The sequence below is a fragment of the Mucor velutinosus genome, assembly GCF_035048745.1.
Source record: "Mucor velutinosus strain NIH1002 chromosome Unknown tig00001564, whole genome shotgun sequence".
NCBI lineage: Eukaryota > Fungi > Mucoromycota > Mucoromycetes > Mucorales > Mucoraceae > Mucor > Mucor velutinosus.
This window is the reverse complement of record NW_027041906.1, coordinates 4,448,484-4,465,393: the sequence shown is the minus strand read 5'-3', so window position 1 is coordinate 4,465,393 and position 16,910 is coordinate 4,448,484. Positions and strand designations below refer to the sequence as shown.

The 16,910-nt window shown below is 39.2% G+C and overlaps 6 protein-coding genes across 6 annotated transcripts; 5 read left to right on the top strand and 1 right to left on the bottom strand.

The window, feature by feature from the left end:
* Positions 1-1,419: 1,419 nt before the first annotated feature.
* On the top strand, positions 1,420-4,878 carry ATC70_011770 (uncharacterized protein; the record flags this gene model as incomplete). The annotated part of the gene is made up of 16 exons (XM_064830956.1): positions 1,420-1,804; positions 1,863-2,086; positions 2,148-2,273; positions 2,324-2,512; positions 2,571-2,652; positions 2,713-2,782; positions 2,832-2,940; positions 3,005-3,137; positions 3,203-3,217; positions 3,269-3,391; positions 3,451-3,706; positions 3,764-4,008; positions 4,067-4,171; positions 4,241-4,386; positions 4,443-4,544; positions 4,594-4,878. 16 exons carry the CDS (start codon positions 1,420-1,422, stop codon positions 4,876-4,878), a joined length of 2,595 nt encoding a protein of 864 aa, XP_064683458.1.
* A 1,364-nt stretch (positions 4,879-6,242) lies between these two features.
* Positions 6,243-6,914, bottom strand: ATC70_011769 (uncharacterized protein; the record flags this gene model as incomplete). Its single annotated transcript, XM_064830955.1, has 1 exon — positions 6,243-6,914. The coding sequence occupies one exon, from the start codon at positions 6,912-6,914 to the stop codon at positions 6,243-6,245; it is 672 nt and encodes a 223-aa protein (XP_064683457.1).
* A 397-nt stretch (positions 6,915-7,311) lies between these two features.
* On the top strand, positions 7,312-8,662 carry RAVER1 (RNA binding; the record flags this gene model as incomplete). Its single annotated transcript, XM_064830954.1, has 4 exons — positions 7,312-7,888; positions 7,939-8,022; positions 8,082-8,360; positions 8,430-8,662. 4 exons carry the CDS (start codon positions 7,312-7,314, stop codon positions 8,660-8,662), a joined length of 1,173 nt encoding a protein of 390 aa, XP_064683456.1.
* A 3,327-nt stretch (positions 8,663-11,989) lies between these two features.
* ATG1_2 (Serine/threonine-protein kinase) lies at positions 11,990-13,892 on the top strand (the record flags this gene model as incomplete). Its single annotated transcript, XM_064830953.1, has 3 exons — positions 11,990-12,142; positions 12,205-12,425; positions 12,488-13,892. 3 exons carry the CDS (start codon positions 11,990-11,992, stop codon positions 13,890-13,892), a joined length of 1,779 nt encoding a protein of 592 aa, XP_064683455.1.
* Positions 13,893-14,152: 260 nt separating this feature from the next.
* On the top strand, positions 14,153-14,719 carry ATC70_011766 (uncharacterized protein; the record flags this gene model as incomplete). The annotated part of the gene is made up of 2 exons (XM_064830952.1): positions 14,153-14,301; positions 14,362-14,719. The coding sequence occupies 2 exons, from the start codon at positions 14,153-14,155 to the stop codon at positions 14,717-14,719; spliced, it is 507 nt and encodes a 168-aa protein (XP_064683454.1).
* Positions 14,720-15,720: 1,001 nt separating this feature from the next.
* ATC70_011765 (uncharacterized protein) lies at positions 15,721-16,781 on the top strand (the record flags this gene model as incomplete). Its single annotated transcript, XM_064830951.1, has 5 exons — positions 15,721-15,823; positions 15,879-15,947; positions 16,006-16,049; positions 16,110-16,243; positions 16,301-16,781. The coding sequence occupies 5 exons, from the start codon at positions 15,721-15,723 to the stop codon at positions 16,779-16,781; spliced, it is 831 nt and encodes a 276-aa protein (XP_064683453.1).
* Positions 16,782-16,910: the final 129 nt, after the last annotated feature.

Sequence of the window (16,910 nt, the reverse complement as noted above, 5' to 3'; positions counted from 1 at the left end):
ACATTTTGGCCAACAATCTCATTTAAAATTTTATTAAAATTGCTCAATAGTTTCACTCAAAACACCTATTATAATAATCAGCACCATCGGAAGCGCCTTGAAAAGTGCTTCAAGAATGTATTAGGAAGCGTTTTTTTTTTTTTTGTAGGGGAGTCGAGCTCCAGGTTTTATTTTAAAGTCCTTTAAATGTCATGCTGAGGGATAGAAAAGACTGTTGGTGGACCCAATGTCTGCAATGAAGGGGAATAAGATATTTTTTGAGCTAAGTTGGGAAAGAAATCTACTACTAATAAGGTGCGACTCCTAGAGCCAGTACAGTCTTGCGGAAAATCGTCAAAATATAGATCATGGATAAGAGCACAAAACACCAAACGAGGACATCAGTACTACGTCAAAAAAATCAAACAACTTGCGTTCACCAGGATTTGAACCGGGATCCTCCCGTTGGCATACGGGAGTTTTACCACTTCGCCCTACCACCAGGGACTGTATTAGGAAGCGTAGGGTGATCATTACAGTTTATATAGTCGAATATCATAAAATACATGAAAGAAGTCGAAAAAAGGCAAAGTCTGACCAATCTTGACACCCCTTACTAACTATCACTTCCGATTAAAAATCGAAAAAAAAAATCAATTTTGGGCGGGATTTTCCGATTAAAAATCGAAGATGCTTTGATTATCAATCGTACATTTCTCCAATCGGCGCTTCAGCTTTGAGATTGTATCCGTCCTGTACATTACTGATGGTATAGCACTGAAAAATATATGAATGAGTTATCAAAAAGCTGTGCTGTATAGGCGCATATATAGTGAGCAAATGCCTGGAGCTAATGGGGTTTATATATACCACTTTTTCACCTTTCTCCAATCGGCGTTTCAGCTTTGAGATTGTATCCGTCCTGTACATTACTGATGGTATAGCACTGAAAAATATATGAATGAGGTATCAAAAAACTGTGCTGTATAGGCGCATATATAGTGGGCAAACTCCTAGAGCTAATGGGGTTCATATATATCACGTTTTCGTCACAGATTTTCATATTATATTTATTGTGCTTATTCTCGATTTCTAATCGGAAATTTTTACAAACTATCTCGATTTATAATCGGCAGCTACTAAGTGATACAAAGGAACTGAAGTAGTGTGACTACAAGGTTCTTTGATTAAATTACTATGACATGCACACAAACAGCAACTGTTATTGTACCTGCATTTCCGAAATTTTCACTTTTAAAATACATATATATAAATATTTGATTTTTGAACATGTCTAGAAACAGAATAACTAAACAAAGAAAGAAAGACGAAAGTGGATCCGCTGGATCCCTGAAGAGGGGACCCAGAATGTACACTATGGAATTTCAACAGCAAAAAAGAAGAAAACAAAAACAATTAGTAAAAAACTATTTGGCAAACATGAATGCTTCAGGGGTCAACGTGAATGAAGCTCGTCGAGCTGTTCCTGCAAGACATCCTCGCCCCTTATCCTCTGCTGAAAGAAATCAGCAAGAACCTAGTTCATCCTCTGCCAACAGTAGACCAAATGGCGGATCAAATGTCATTAACTTAGATGATCTAACTGGAGATGTTGATGAGGAAGTCAATACTTCCCTCTCAGACAGATATCTCAAGTGGCAAGATCTCAGTGAAGTGCTTTTGAAGAGCTATATAGAAAGCCACGAATTGCATGGCCATGCCGATCCATGCCTCGATGCGCCGATAATTATTGGAACGAAGCCCCAAAGCTGCGATTGTACCTCCAGAATCACTTCATGGCCTATCAATGGCTTCATGATGTTTAGTAAATACAAAAACCAAAGGAAAAACTCCCAAATGTGAGGATTAACATTATGGAATAGAGCGATGTATTTTCCAAGTGGAGTATTGCTCGCACCAAACATTGCTCGAGTCGCTTTTGATGTCTCAAATGATGCCAACAGCAACTGTGTTTCCCAAGTCTGCAGTGCATTTCTCCCTCTTTGAGTCTATGATTGACAATCGCTTAAATGCGTACTCATCGGTTTATGGCTTTGTTAAAGCAAACAATGCTAGCAACCTGAGACTCTCAAGCTATGATCCCAAAGTATGTATTTCACTTATCAGTTGAAATCATGTCCTTCTAATCGGCTTCTTGACAACACCAGTTCAAACCTCTTCCATCTTCGTTTCACGAACTGGCTTTAGTTTATCAAAGAGTTAAAAAACACTCAATTGACAGCGTATATCGCCAACATGATGTGGAAAGAGATTGCAGCTGCTTGGCATGCAAGGTAAGAAACTGTCCTTTGAAGAGTACAACAATTAATCAGAATACAACCAGGGGGCACCAAGAAAGGGAATAACAATGGATGGAAATTTCCAACAAAAACGATATAGATCTAGACAGATTGACATTGTTGATAATGGCAATCCCAACATCTTTCTTACTTCTGAGGCTGAGAAAGCAAAGTTTGGTGACAAAGCAGATGTCGACAAATATGATCGAGCAGAGACTGCTGCGACCGAGGATGTAAATGTTTTGTTTATATTAGACAATTCCAATGCTCACATTTATATCATCTTAATAGTGTCTTCTGGAAAATTTAGATAGCGAGTTTCAAGCTCTCAGCAATAACCGCAGAACTACCAGCAACCGCTTTGATGAAAATGGTAAATTATGAATTCATCCTTCATTGGACATTATCTAACCCAAATATGATTGTCTCCTAGGTGTCTTCAGCATAAATTGTGCTCGTCATGGAATTGTTGAAAGACTATTTGATATTTTTGAGGGAGAAGGGTAAGAGATTAGTCGGCTGTGGATCTAATTGTAATTAATCTTTTTGTAGGAGAAAGTATGCTTTGGCTGGTGTAGAACATGTCATTAAAAACTTGGAAGAAGATCAGAAGCTTCTGATTATGTATGATGTAGCATGCGCATGTAGAGAAACTTTCAACGTAAGTTCCTGTGGCCTGGATCATATGTAAACTCAATATACTGATTGCAATTATTGGTCAAAAGAAAGCTTTCCCAGAGCTTCAAAGCGAGCGTGATGTGTGGTATGCGGTGAGTATTTTTCATGCGTACGCACATAGTGCTGCTTGCCAAGCCAAAAACAACCCCAGGTATGTGGATCATGCACTAGGATTAACAGGTAAGACCTTCAGTCTTGATGATTGACATTTTCATGCTCTAAAAGCTTCTTATTCATTGCTCTAGATGGAGAAGGAGCAGGTATGTCAGGTATGATCCAAAGGCATTATTGATGATTAATGGCTTTTCAAGAGAGATTTTGGTCGTTTGCCAATCATTTCGTCGCGCAAATCAGGTCGATGACCAAAGCTAACCGTAGGGCAATGATTGTTGAATTGGCTGAGGCATATTGCGATGAGAAGATGATAGAATTGCGTAAGTTGACTAATATGTTTATTTAAACAGTAGCACCAAGTAATTTACGTAACTCATAGCAAATTTGTTCGTGAAAAAATACGACAAAGCAATGGACACTATCAGAAGACTCAACATGACCAAGAGTGCCTACAGTAGTTTCGAAGTACAGTGGAATAGCCACAGAACTGCGCTCGCTGTGCCTTTTTCCAACGTGAGGAACCTTCAAAGGCTACATGAAAGGGCTGAAGGAAACATCTTGCTTATGAACGATATTAAGCATGAGTATGCAGTGACAGCTGGTCAACTCATTTTCCTCAACTCAAGAGATTCGCCGTAAGATATTGCATGATATTTTTGAGCCAACAAATTAATCATTTGATTTTGATTTAGTATTACAAGTGGCTATATAACTGGCTTGAAGCGTCAACTGGAAGCAAAACTCAATGAACTCGAGCGACTATTTCCTCAGTTAATTGTCCATGGAGGAAGGCCGACAACCTTTGGTCACATTACAATGCAGCAATACTTTGATGCAATCAAAGATGAATGCCACAACATATTAGTTAAAGTCTTAAGACAACTAATCTTTTCCATTTTCATGAACGATAATGAGCTTCGTAGGCCCAATTCGACTGGTAAAGAAAAAGCAAGATACACCAAGCCGTTTAAATTGGTTTTAATCAATTTTCTTAGGAACTGATAAAGCTGCTAGGCTGCTAGTATCCATTGCCTCCTCTACAAAGAAGGCTGGACTAGTAGTAGATAGCATTAACAATTTTGTCGATAGAAACTTTGGAGGTAAGCTCTGTTGATTACCAAATTTTCTAATCAAGAGTAGGATTTCTCAATCTCTCGCTGACATATTAGGGGATCCTAGTAAAAAAGTGCCCAGTGTCGCAATTGAGCTGCAAAGGCTCAGAAACAATGAAGATGCTGATTTCTTGAGACTGTCCCAAGGAATGAAAGACTGGCATACCCTTAGAAAGTGTGTCGAGGAAACATCAATTCTTGTTGTAAGTGTCAAATACCAAATCCATTCTGCAGTTAATAATTTCTGGTAATGTCGTAGGAAGAGGCACAGAGATACGAGCAGAACTTACTCGCTCGTATTGATGGCATCTATGAAGCTGCTCGCCAGAACCACTTGATCAAGATAGATTATCTCAAGTGGGTATGGCTGTATAAAAAACAAACGCCACTTGATGGAAATCTTGAAAAAGAATCCACCAAGGTACAACCCCGAGGCAGGAGATGATGATTTGGTAGTCGTTTGCTTTGCTGACAGAAGTGATGTCCACGTGTTCTCGCCAAGACCACTTGCTGATGACCGCGCAGATGAAGAAGGCATTGTTGGCAGTGATAATGGTAGAGACGATGAAGTCGATGATGATGATGAAGAGAGCGATGGTGGCGATGATGATCGTGGTTATGGTGATAGCCAAACCAATATGGCTGACAGCATAGCGTCTACACTAGCCTCAGTTATGCTCGAGCAGTCTACTTAGTGGCTCTATATCATTATTCAGTCTTCAATCTTCTACTACTAAAAATAAAGTTTTATCATCATAATGACTATAGATCAAATGACAGACGTAACATATATATGAATTACTCTCGCAAAACAGTTGACAATTCTATTTCTAAATGACATGATCTTCATCTGTGGAAATAATACTATTACGTCTTGGTGAGTTATATATGATACGTGTTCCATAACCAGATAAGAAATCATAATTCCATAGGTACAGACGTCAAATTAATTCATCAGAAGAGACAACAGCCTAGTATAAGGAACACTATTAGCACTCTTCATTCCCATCCTCACTTGCAGTCGTTTACATACATGGTTTATCTTTCTGTGGCTCGCCATTGAAGGAAGTATTGGTTCCACTTATCTTACAAAGCAATTGAAATTGCTTTTCTTTAGATACGACCATATGAAGCATTAATATCGACAAAAAAAAGCGTATTTTCGTTATAATGTAGTCTAAAATAATTGTATTTCTGATCCTGGAAATTATAGCGTATATTATCATTGATACTAAAGTGATAATAATGTTTGGAAACATTTCAATGATCCAGTAACTTGGTTGTATGCATAAAATAACAGTTACCTTGATCTGACAACCAGTTCCTAGAATATTGTGATGTTGTAAGCGTTGTTATACGAAGTTTAATTTTTGAGTAGGTCTTATAACAATATCTTAACATTAGCAAGCTTCCTTCAGTTCGAGTTATGTAAATGTTCTGCTTCCAAACCTTTCCAACAATAGTTATGCAGCTGCAAACAGTATATTAGTCCTTTTAAGGCCTTATGGGAGTTGAAAACCCAGAAAAAAATGACGAAAATTGTAGTCAAAAGAATTGCTTTGTCTAGCAATGATAAGATCAAACAAAAAATGAATATAAGCTATTACAACAGAGCAATCATCATCATACAACATTAGGTTACAGGACAACGACTAACGTAACTAAAAAAAAAATTTATTAGGATACAATCAAGTAAATTTTAGCTAAAAATTCTCATTTATTTTTTGCCACAACTGGTAGAGCGTCCGAAGTAAATTTGATTCTTATTAAAGCCGCAAGTTCGATTCTTTGCATCTAGTCTTTTGTTATTTTTTAACTCGTGGTAGTGCTTGTAGATACTTTACCTTTACCTTGTCAGGAACCAGAAATGCACAGACACTGCGTGAAATCGTCAAATCAACATTGGGTCGAGTTGGTGTTGTAAGCAATAAACAATTATTTTCTAAATCAACATTCACACATTGCTTATTCACACCATTGTGACGAAATGCAATGCAAAATGGGCAGTAAATGCGAATAAAATTCAAATCAAAATGTCAAAATTGATTTATTTCTACAATTACATGTTTTCTAAATGATGGAACTCCTTGGCAGTGGTTAGCCATCGCTGATCAGCTAAAGAAAAAAAAGCCATGAAGGAGACAAGGCAAGCGTCCCAGATGTGGTCCTTGGCGTTATTCCATGACTTGAAAAACATTTTTACAACAGCAGAAGGTGGTTGATAATCGATGAGAAGATAGGTTTTATTCCATTGCTTAGCAAGGAATCTGTGTTGATGAGGTCTGATGGTTTTCATCAATTGCTTATGGTGAAATGCTGCTGCATTGAGTGATTTTTGCTCTTTGGAAGCGAGACAATGAACGCTGAATGCGTAGCACACTTGCATGATCTCTATCTGCTTCCCTTCAAGTTCGGTCGTTGGATAGTTGGCAATAAGCTCGTCTACATCTTCCAGTACAAAATTGAACGTGATCAATAGGTCGTTTCTTGTTCTTCTCAACAGACTCATGGCCTTTTTGATCAACAGCTTTCTGCGTTTCTGAAAGTTGCGATTGGGAGCGTAGACTTGAAGCTCCTTGACCTTTTTGGTCGAGGCCGACGCTTGTTTTGCGTTGCTCTCCTCGACATCTGATGCTGATGCTTGATTTGCATCGTTGGCAACAAAAGCTTCCTTCTCAATGGAAGGCCCATTAGTATTATTTACTTCAGTAGCTTTGTGTTTGGTGGCCATTTTATCCTTATTATGCTGTATTTCTTAAAATATTGAAATGGATGAGGCTCCTTCCAACTTTACTACAAGCTCATCAGTGACAGGCATCCCTAGAGCAACATTGTAGAAACCTGAGTCAAAGTTACACAACTATTGTGTTTAAAGTTCGAAATAAATCCATCAGTAGAGATGATGGCAACATCCTTGGTTTGAGCGTGAGTTGTCTACATGCAATTGCATCAAACGAAAGAAAATTGTCCATCCTCTGCAAGCACTGCAAAGCGCCATCATATTTTGTATCTTAATCTCTTTGGCGAAAAATAAATTAGTGTACTCCGTAGTGTTACCTTACCTGCCAACATTAAAGTACTTTTTCAAATAAAAGTCTGACTGAATCTTCTCTTTCACAACAATTACCATGCGCTACACACCAACAGCCAAACAAGATACAGATGATCTTAGAAAACTATTTAACGATGTCAGTAAGCTTGTTAGAAATTATGCAGACCAACACCAAGAGCAAAATGATGATATTGCTTGCTTGGTCGCCGGCCATCTCGTTAAAGAGAACATGGCTGATTTTACCATCAAGGTTGCTCCTGCCAGCAGGAAAAGAAAAGCAATCAGTGGCTATGACATGTTCAAGCAAGAGATGATGCTGCAGACGAGTGAGGTGTCCTCTACTGCTAGCACGGGAAAACCCAACGATTTACAAAACTTGATGGCCAAGTATGCGGAAGCCTGGAAGGCGCTCAAGAAAAACAACCCTGACAAGGTCAACCAACTAAAATTGAAAGCCGCAGAAAAGACCAAGGCTAGGGATGCAGAGCCCATTACCACCGGAGGAAGACTCGAAGTCTACCATAATGATTTGAATACCATCACTAAAAGCCTCGTAGCGATGCGAGACAAATACAATTTTCATGCCGTCTTGTATCATTATACAGAAACTGATAACGATTTTATGTATCCCAGTGATATTTTTTTTAATTCCAGTAGGTAATTCAATGATCTGTGTTATTCTGAGAGAGCTAACAATGTTTAGAAATTGCCTCTGACAATGTGGATTCTGTGCATAAAGTATTAGGACATTCACTGGATTTAAGTTTGCTAAAGACGTTTATGAAAAGTAAGTGGGCTTGACTTGAAGCTGGTCAACGATTATATCAAACCCTAAAATCCAATTAGCAACGTCTGAGGCCTCATCTGTCCCATCAAGTCCCACTGCTGGGAGTCCTGTCCAGGAAGATTCGGCCTTAGGCGTTCACGCTGATAGAGTTGAACGTCTGCCTGGTTTGCCTGCCTCTCAGATGGAGCCACTTCTTTCGAATTTGCTTCCCAACGGTAATGCTCCTGCTCGTTCTGCTCTTGCATCTACGTCTGCTACTGTTTTTGATAATGACAAGGAATCACTGTTGAAAGCGGAGTACCTCAAGGGTATTCGTGAGATGGCTACGCAAATGACCTGTACGTGTATTTGCTCCTAATGATTCTGTTACAGTTCATCTAATTGTTGATTATTTTTCATACATTTAGCGGCCCTGAGATACTCACAAGTTCCTTGGACTGACCTGCTAAAAAATAAGCATGGTGAACTTCATCTTGTCAATTGGCCAGAGTATAAACACCCAGATACTGAGGTGGAAACGTCTCCTTTCCATGAACTAACTGGGATGGCAAATTTGGATAATTTAAGTTTCTGGTATATAAAGCTTGTGTATGAAGGCATGAAAAATGGTCCAATAGCCATTGTACGTAGACATCAATAAAAGGAAAGTCCAAGCGCAGTTGGCAATGTACGCACATTGCCCAACTTTACAACATGATCTACATAATTTCCCTGAATGGCATCGTAAATTCATATCATAGGCTGGATTAGAGCGATACATAAGACTTATTTCACCGCGTCTTTGTTTCAAGGTCTTAAACTAGAGATTGATTCATTATAGAGGCTTAAACTAAAGATTGATCCATTACAAAGGCTCAAACTAAAGGTTGATCCATTACAAAGGCTCAAACTAAAGGTTGATCCATTACAGAGGCTCAAACTAGAGGTTAACTCAATACAGAAGCTCAAGCTAAAGGTTGACCCATTACAGAGGCTTAAACTAGATAATGATTCGTTACAAAGGTTCAAACTAAAGATTAATTCATTACAAAGGCTCAAACTAAAGATTAATCCATTAAAGAAGCACAAGCTAAAGGTTGATTTATTACAGAGGCTTAAACTAGATATTGATCCATTATAGAGGCTTAAACTAAAGATTGATCCATTACAAAGGCTCAAACTAAAAATTAATTCATTACAAAGGCTCAAACTAAAGATTAATCCATTACAAAGGCTCAAACTAAAGATTAATCCATTACAAAGGCTCAAACTAAAGGTTGATCCATTACAGAGGCTCAAACTAGAGGTTAACTCAATACAGAAGCTCAAGCTAAAGGTTGACCCATTACAGAGGCTTAAACTAGATAATGATTCGTTACAAAGGTTCAAACTAAAGATTAATTCATTACAAAGGCTCAAACTAAAGATTAATCCATTAAAGAAGCACAAGCTAAAGGTTGATTTATTACAGAGGCTTAAACTAGATATTGATCCATTATAGAGGCTTAAACTAAAGATTGATCCATTACAAAGGCTCAAACTAAAAATTAATTCATTACAAAGGCTCAAACTAAAGATTAATCCATTACAAAGGCTCAAACTAAAGATTAATCCATTACAAAGGCTCAAACTAAAGGTTGATCCATTACAGAGGCTCAAACTAGAGGTTAACTCAATACAGAAGCTCAAGCTAAAGGTTGATCCATTACAGAGGCTTAAACTAGATAATGATTCGTTACAAAGGTTCAAACTAAAGATTAATTCATTACAAAGGCTCAAACTAAAGATTAATCCATTAAAGAAGCACAAACTAAAGGTTGATTTATTACAAAGGCTTAAACTAGATAACGATTCATTACAAAGGCTCAAACTAAAGATTAATTCAACACAGAAGCTCAAGCTAAAGGTTGATCCATTACAGAGGCTTAAACTAGATAATGATTCATTACAAAGGTTCAAACTAAAGATTAATTCATTACAAAGGCTCAAACTAAAGATTAATCCAATACAGAGGCTCACATTAGAGATTGATCCATTGGAGAGGCTCAAACTAAGGGTTGATCCATTGCAGCGGCTCAAATGACAAATAATTACCAAAAAAGGCAATTCGTTTGGCTGTGTTTTCTGTCAATTACTTAACTACAGATTAGTACAAAAAAGCAATAATAAATGTATATTCATATTTATGTAGTATTGTATATATTAATCACAAGTATTATACTCTGAAATTATTTCAAATTTAAGTGAATAATGAAAGAGAAAAACGTATAAAAATCTTTTTCCGATTTTTAATCGGAAAAGTTGTTAGGATTTAATATATTTTTCTTCGATTTTAAATCGAAAGATGGAGTTAGTAATAGGTCATCTTGAACAGAAAAAATATACTGAGTTTGAATTAATTTTGGCTGCGGCGGCTCTGCTAGCTGGCCCAAATACCTTTCTGTTGATGACAATGATGATTGCGATGCTGATTAAATGGGGGCAATGGAGTTGACAGGACAACTTTATTAGCCCGACTACATTTTTGGAGGAGCTTTTCCTCATGAAGGTGTCTTTGGCGAGTGCCCACCGGGCAACGCCGACATAAAGCGTAGCGAGATAGATCGGCCAAGTGGCATAACATACTTGAGGAGTGAACCCTGCTTTGTTTTTTGACTTGATAGACTCTGCTGAAATGACAGCATTGTACAAAATATAGAACACTGAAATAGAGGCACTTGTCTGAGATCAGTCTACTAAAGTGTGCTCGTTACCACTACCTTTCGTTATTATTGCTTTTCCATCATTCACTACTATTCTCATCAAATGATCAAACAACAGCGTAGCTCAAGGCTTTTACTAAACATGAACAAAGGTAGAAGGCTTGTCCAACGTGCTGTCGGTCATGTTGGAGTAGTTCATAGCTCAAGCAACCCTTAATGGTGGCTCCAACCACTAGGTGATCCAACCTGCGCGTATACTGGCGCGGCCCCCCCTGATCAGTGGTCTCTATCTTGTCGTTTGTTCTCCATCAGGAGCGCGCTCGAAGCCGTTTAATAACATGACGCACTAAATGAACTTGAGTATTCGCTCAGGAAATCCTAGCCTCATATTCGGTATATAGCAGCTGTCGTTGGCTGTCAGATGAAGGCATTGTAGATATATACATGGAAAGGACCATCCACATGATCCACTCAGTTTATCACATTTTACCTTGTACATGGCTGTTTCCATTTTCTAAAAAATCAGGGTAGATAAAGTTTAGATTTGAATGTTACACTAAAAAAGGATAAACACATCAGGTTCAACTAGACCTTCATAGATAAGACTCTATTCCAATGTGTCGGGTGTATACAGAGCTCTGCCTAGTCATTGCTATCCACCGAGGGTGCTGTTCCAAATGTAATGCATGATGCTCTTTTTTTTTTTTGCTCGCCTCTGTGAAGGATGCTGCTTTGACATGTTTGACATCTTGTTCGAATCCTTGATCAAATCATCAACTCAGCTCGATCACAACATTATTATAGGCTAAAAACCGACATGCTCCGCTTCGTTTTGTTTGTTTTTTTTTTTTTCATGAAATGGAGGAATGGAGCACGGGTCGAAGCGAATTGCCATGCAAACAGAGTAGCAGTATGGCAAATGTGTGCCTTTAGACCAGAGTGTAGTATCTACAGTCTACTGAAGCCCAAGCCTACTATATCATAGTAGTCTGACATGTGGATGAAACCACATCCTTGCCACTCATCTGTCAAAACCCAATCCATGGTTAGACTTCTTGGCTAATTTAAATGTTTTTTCATTGGTACCTTTACAGAAGAAACAATAGGGTGACATTCTTTTTTTTTTTCTCTTTTTTCACCAACGAATACTCTTAAATTATGATTGAAGTTTCTTTCTTCTTTCTTCATTTTTTTTTTATAAGCAAAAAAATCGCTGCTCCCCTCTCCCATTGTAAACTGTATTACAGCGCACTCGTTGTAATATTACATTCACATCATCATTTACTATGGCCGCTTGGGTTGATAAATTGAATGATGCAGTAGCTCAATCTTTTGTTGGAAGACATTTCCAATTGGAAGGCTCTGGCCATCGAAGAGAGAGAAAAAACACAAAATTCACAACTGAACTTCGTGCTGGTTTGACCATCTTCTTTGCCATGGTAACATATCCTCTCTGAGATCACATGTATACATGCATCCAAACTAACATGTCCTGAAATAGGCTTATATTATTTCTGTCAATGCTTCCATCATTTCAGAGAGTGGAGGCCCTTGTGTTTGTGAAGGCACTGCTGCTGACCCCGTCTGTGATAATGATGCCGCTTACATGTCATGTGTGTATGAAGTCAAGCTTGATTTGATCATGGCTACTTCTATTTGTGCCATGATTTCAAGTGTGCTCATCGGCGTCTTTGCTAATCTTCCTCTCGGTATGGCCCCTGGGTAAGTCTTGAGAGGGTTTTCTGGCCTAGATGAATTTGTGATACTTATATATTTGTGTGTAGTATGGGTTTGAATGCTTACTTTACTTACACAATCGTTGGTTACCACGGCTCTGGTAACGTTTCTTACGAAACCGCCTTGGCTGCAGTCTTTGTCGAAGGTATCGTCTTCTTTGTGCTATCGCTGTTTGGTGTGCGACAGTGGTTTGCTCGTATCATTCCTATGAGTATCAAGGTGGCTATGGGTTGTGGTATCGGTCTTTACCTCTGCTTCATTGGTCTCCAGTCATCTGCAGGTATCGGTTTGGTAGGATTGGATCTCTCGACATTAGTCACTTTGGGTGGATGTCCTGCCGATCTCAAGGATGCAAACGGTGTATGTACTGCTGGGCACATGACATCGCCCACCATGTATATGGGCCTCTTGGGTTTGATCGTCATGTCCTTGTTATTGATGTACCGTGTTCGTGGTGCTATTCTGATCGCTATCATTGCTATTGCTATTACATCTTGGCCTCGCAACAGCCCCATCACCTACTTTCCCCACACACCTGCTGGTGACGAGATGTTCAACTACTTTAAAAGGGTCGTCACTGTCAGCAATCTGAAGCATGTGCTAGGTAGATTTGATTTCAACTTTAGCAACAAGGAGATTTGGATTGCATTGATTACTTTTCTCTATGTCGATATTTTGGATACGACTGGTACCATGTATTCCATGGCACGCTATGGTGGATTCACTGACAAGTCTGGCGATTTTGAACACTCTACCCGTGCTTTCTTGACTGACGCCACTTGTGTCTCCATTGGTGCTTGTTTTGGTACCTCTTCATGCACAACTTTTGTCGAGTCTGGTGCTGGTATTGCAGAGGGCGGACGTACTGGTCTTACTGCCATCACTGTTGCCTTTGGCTTTTTTATCAGTATCTTCTTTTCTCCCATTTTTGCAAGTTTCCCTCCATGGTCCACTGGTCCTGCATTGATCTTGGTTGGCTCCATGATGACATCCAGTGCCCGTAACATCAATTGGGATTACCCTGGTGATGCAATTCCATCCTTCATCACCATGGCTGTCATGCCCTTCACTTACTCTATCGCTTATGGTGTTATTGGTGGTATCTTTGCTTACATTATCATCAATGGCTTTGTCTTGATTGTTGATAAGCTCTCTCGTGGACGTATTCATCCTGACTATTCTCAACGTGAAAACTGGTGGACAGCTGTGTTTGCTCGTTCCTTCTTGCCCCTGTGGATTCGTTTTATTGTTGCGAAATGCCGCGGAGAAAAAGACTTTGATTGGCATCAAGATGAATTTGAGTTGGATGATGAAGATGATATCCCACCAAATCAGCCACCTCATGAATCCGAAAGCAACAGCCCTACTGTTGTGGTCAACGGCTCCCTTCATGAGACCGCTTCTCAAGCAGCTTTAGAGACAATGGATTCGTTAGGCCGAGAAAAACGCTAAAATCCTTCATTTTCTATCCTTCCTCTTGTATATCATTCCTTATAAATAAAACCCCTCATTAGACAACGATTCAATTTATAAGTATTTGAAACAAGGTGATTTGCCATTAATGCGGGCTGGGTCATCCCACAGACATTGGCAGCTTGAGCCAATGATAACTGAATGCTGCTGCTGCTGCTGCTACTGCTGCAGCAAAAAAATAGCCAGCATTGCTCGTGTTTCTCTCATTTTTTTTTTCTCTTTTTGTAATCTCACATAACATGGATTCTGGAGGAGGTTTTCTAGATGAATCAGCAACACATACTGACACCAACACAGCACTATCAGCGCACCAAGAGCACATTGAGCAGAGACACATTGACAAGATAGACGAGGCCTATGTCAACATTACAAGAAAATATCGAAAAAGGTATAAATCAATTATAAATAGATTGTTGTGTAAGACCAATTAATTAACAGAGAGAAATAGAGCTGAAAAAGTAGGAGGCTACGAGAGTTTGCCAGAACTGTGGCAAGATTTCGCCCCTGTCATCCTGGCCACCATCCACTTGAAGGCACCCATCCAACGCCTACTGAATTACACGGGCGACTTTCATGAATTTTGTGATGCGTTCAAAGAGGACACAGATCTTCATGAATACAAGGAATATTTTGATGCCATGGATTTCGCTTGGACTCGTGTGCTAAAAGACAAGGATCCAACCAAAACGGACCTTGTCCGTATCGTCAATGTACTGAGAGATGGACAAGACACAGCATCGCAACTGGGATTGCAGGAAGTGTATCCTAATGCAACGGATATCGCGGATGATGATTTTAATGAATAAAACACTAACATTGGTCGGGGTCTACCACCAAGTATAGCAATTTTCAATATAAAGTATGGAAAAAAGGAACAGACTCGTTCTGGGCCAACGTTCGTTTTCAACCAAGACAGTGGTAGCACATCAGCACCAAACAAGTACAAAAAAGATTGGTTCTAAAATATTTTATTGTCTCAATGGCAGTTTTAAGAGGCAGTTCTATACGAGGGTAGTTGTGCATTGTCCATAACCAAATAGTTAAACTGAAAGGGCCTGTACTTGATGTTCATCGTGTCCTTTGATGGTCTGTCATCTGCTTTTACTAGTGCTGTTGCTGCTGATGTTTTTCATGCTGTTGTTCTTTCCGCTGTTGTTGCTTTAGCTGTTCCCTTTCCACCTTTATCATCATAACAATCCATTGAAGGAAAGCCTACTTTGCAACGACGCTACTAGCAAAGGTCCAATGTAGGCGTCAATGACCCTACCTGCAACCAGATGCGTTCACTCAGGGCATCGCCCATGTTCACCTTTCAATGTCATGGCACAACTACTACAGTGCGCTCGATGATGCACTATAGACTCCTTGGCCAAATTGAATTTGGTATGATTGTTTATTCAATTAAAAATGGGCAGTGTTTTCAAAAAAAAAAAAAAAAAAAAAAAAAAATCGGTCAATCAAGAGTGGAAGCACCAAAATAGTTGTTAGCACCAAATTGGTTTTTTATTATCACCATTTGCGTTTCTAAATCAGCCAATATTTACCAGCCTTACTGTACAGGTTTTTATTTATATCGCAGTATAGAATATGGAGCGAGTTGGGTCTCTGTTCTCTCATTATCAATGGTGATTTAGTTATATTTAGCGACATGGACACAGTGTAACATTTGATATTCAATGTCCATCAAATTGCTAATTACAAACTATTAATACAAAAAGCCTCTCCTTGCTCGTCTTCCTCTCTTCTTCTTCTTCTTCTTCTTCTTCTTTTTCTTCTTATACTCTTTCCTTGCCTCTTTTTCTCCAACATGAAGTTCTCTATTGCTGCTATTTCTGCCCTTCTTTTATCTTCAGCAGTTACCTACACCACTGCCGATTCATACTCTGATGCCATGAAGTCATGGTGTGGTGGTAAGTATTTTAAAAGCCATTGCCCAGCAAGAACAGACAACTCACACATGTATAGGCCTTGCTGTCACTGCCCCCACAGCATCCACTGTCGCTGTTGCTGGCCAAAATGCCAAGATCACAGTTAGTAAGTTGATGTGACAACAATCAATATACATCAATCAAGCTAAACTTTTTGTTTATAGCAAGAAAGGCTGATCAACGTACAAAGAAAATTACTGGTCTTGATGTAATGTAGCACACACATGTTGTATATAAGCATCTGTTGATTGACATTTCAAATCAATAGTTATACTCTGTTGATAGCGCAGGTCAAGCCAAATACGTTCAAAATGTGTGGAGCGGTAGCTACGCACTGAACACAAAGGCCACCATCACTGATCAGATCCCTTCCAACGTCAAGGCTGGTCTTTACTATTATCGGTAAGGGTGCACACAATAGCAGGTGCAAGATCCAATAGATACTAACTTTTGATGTAGTGTCTGGGTCACCAACATGATCAACAACCAACATGGCCCTGATTGTATTGAAACTTCTCGCACATTCAAGGTGACAACTGGTTCTCACACCAACGCTGCTGGTGATATTGAATATGCTGAATCTCTCCACGATAACAGCATCTATCCTCAAACGCACCAAGATGGTTGTTTCGGTTTATCTGTCGACTATCCCAAAGAAGGCAGCACTTTTAAGAGCAATGATCATCTCCACCTTCAAGTCAACCGTGATGCTGCTTCTCAAACCGATGCATTGACCAAGATTGACCTCTACAAGGGTGATACGCTTGTCAACACTGCTTGGCAAGGCTCCGAATCCTTCCAAAACTCTTTTACTTTGAAGGACCACTTGGTCTTGAACGACATTGATACCTCTGCTGATTATCACTACAAGGTCTATGTTACTTCCAAGTCTGCTAGTACTTGTACCTTTGAATCCAAGAACTTTAAGATTTCCAACTAGAGATTTAATAAACACATTTGTAACATTCCCCAATCCCATCCTCACACACACAGACACACACACACACACAGGCACACACACACACACAGACACACACGCATCCATCTTTGAATACAATGAATAAAACTG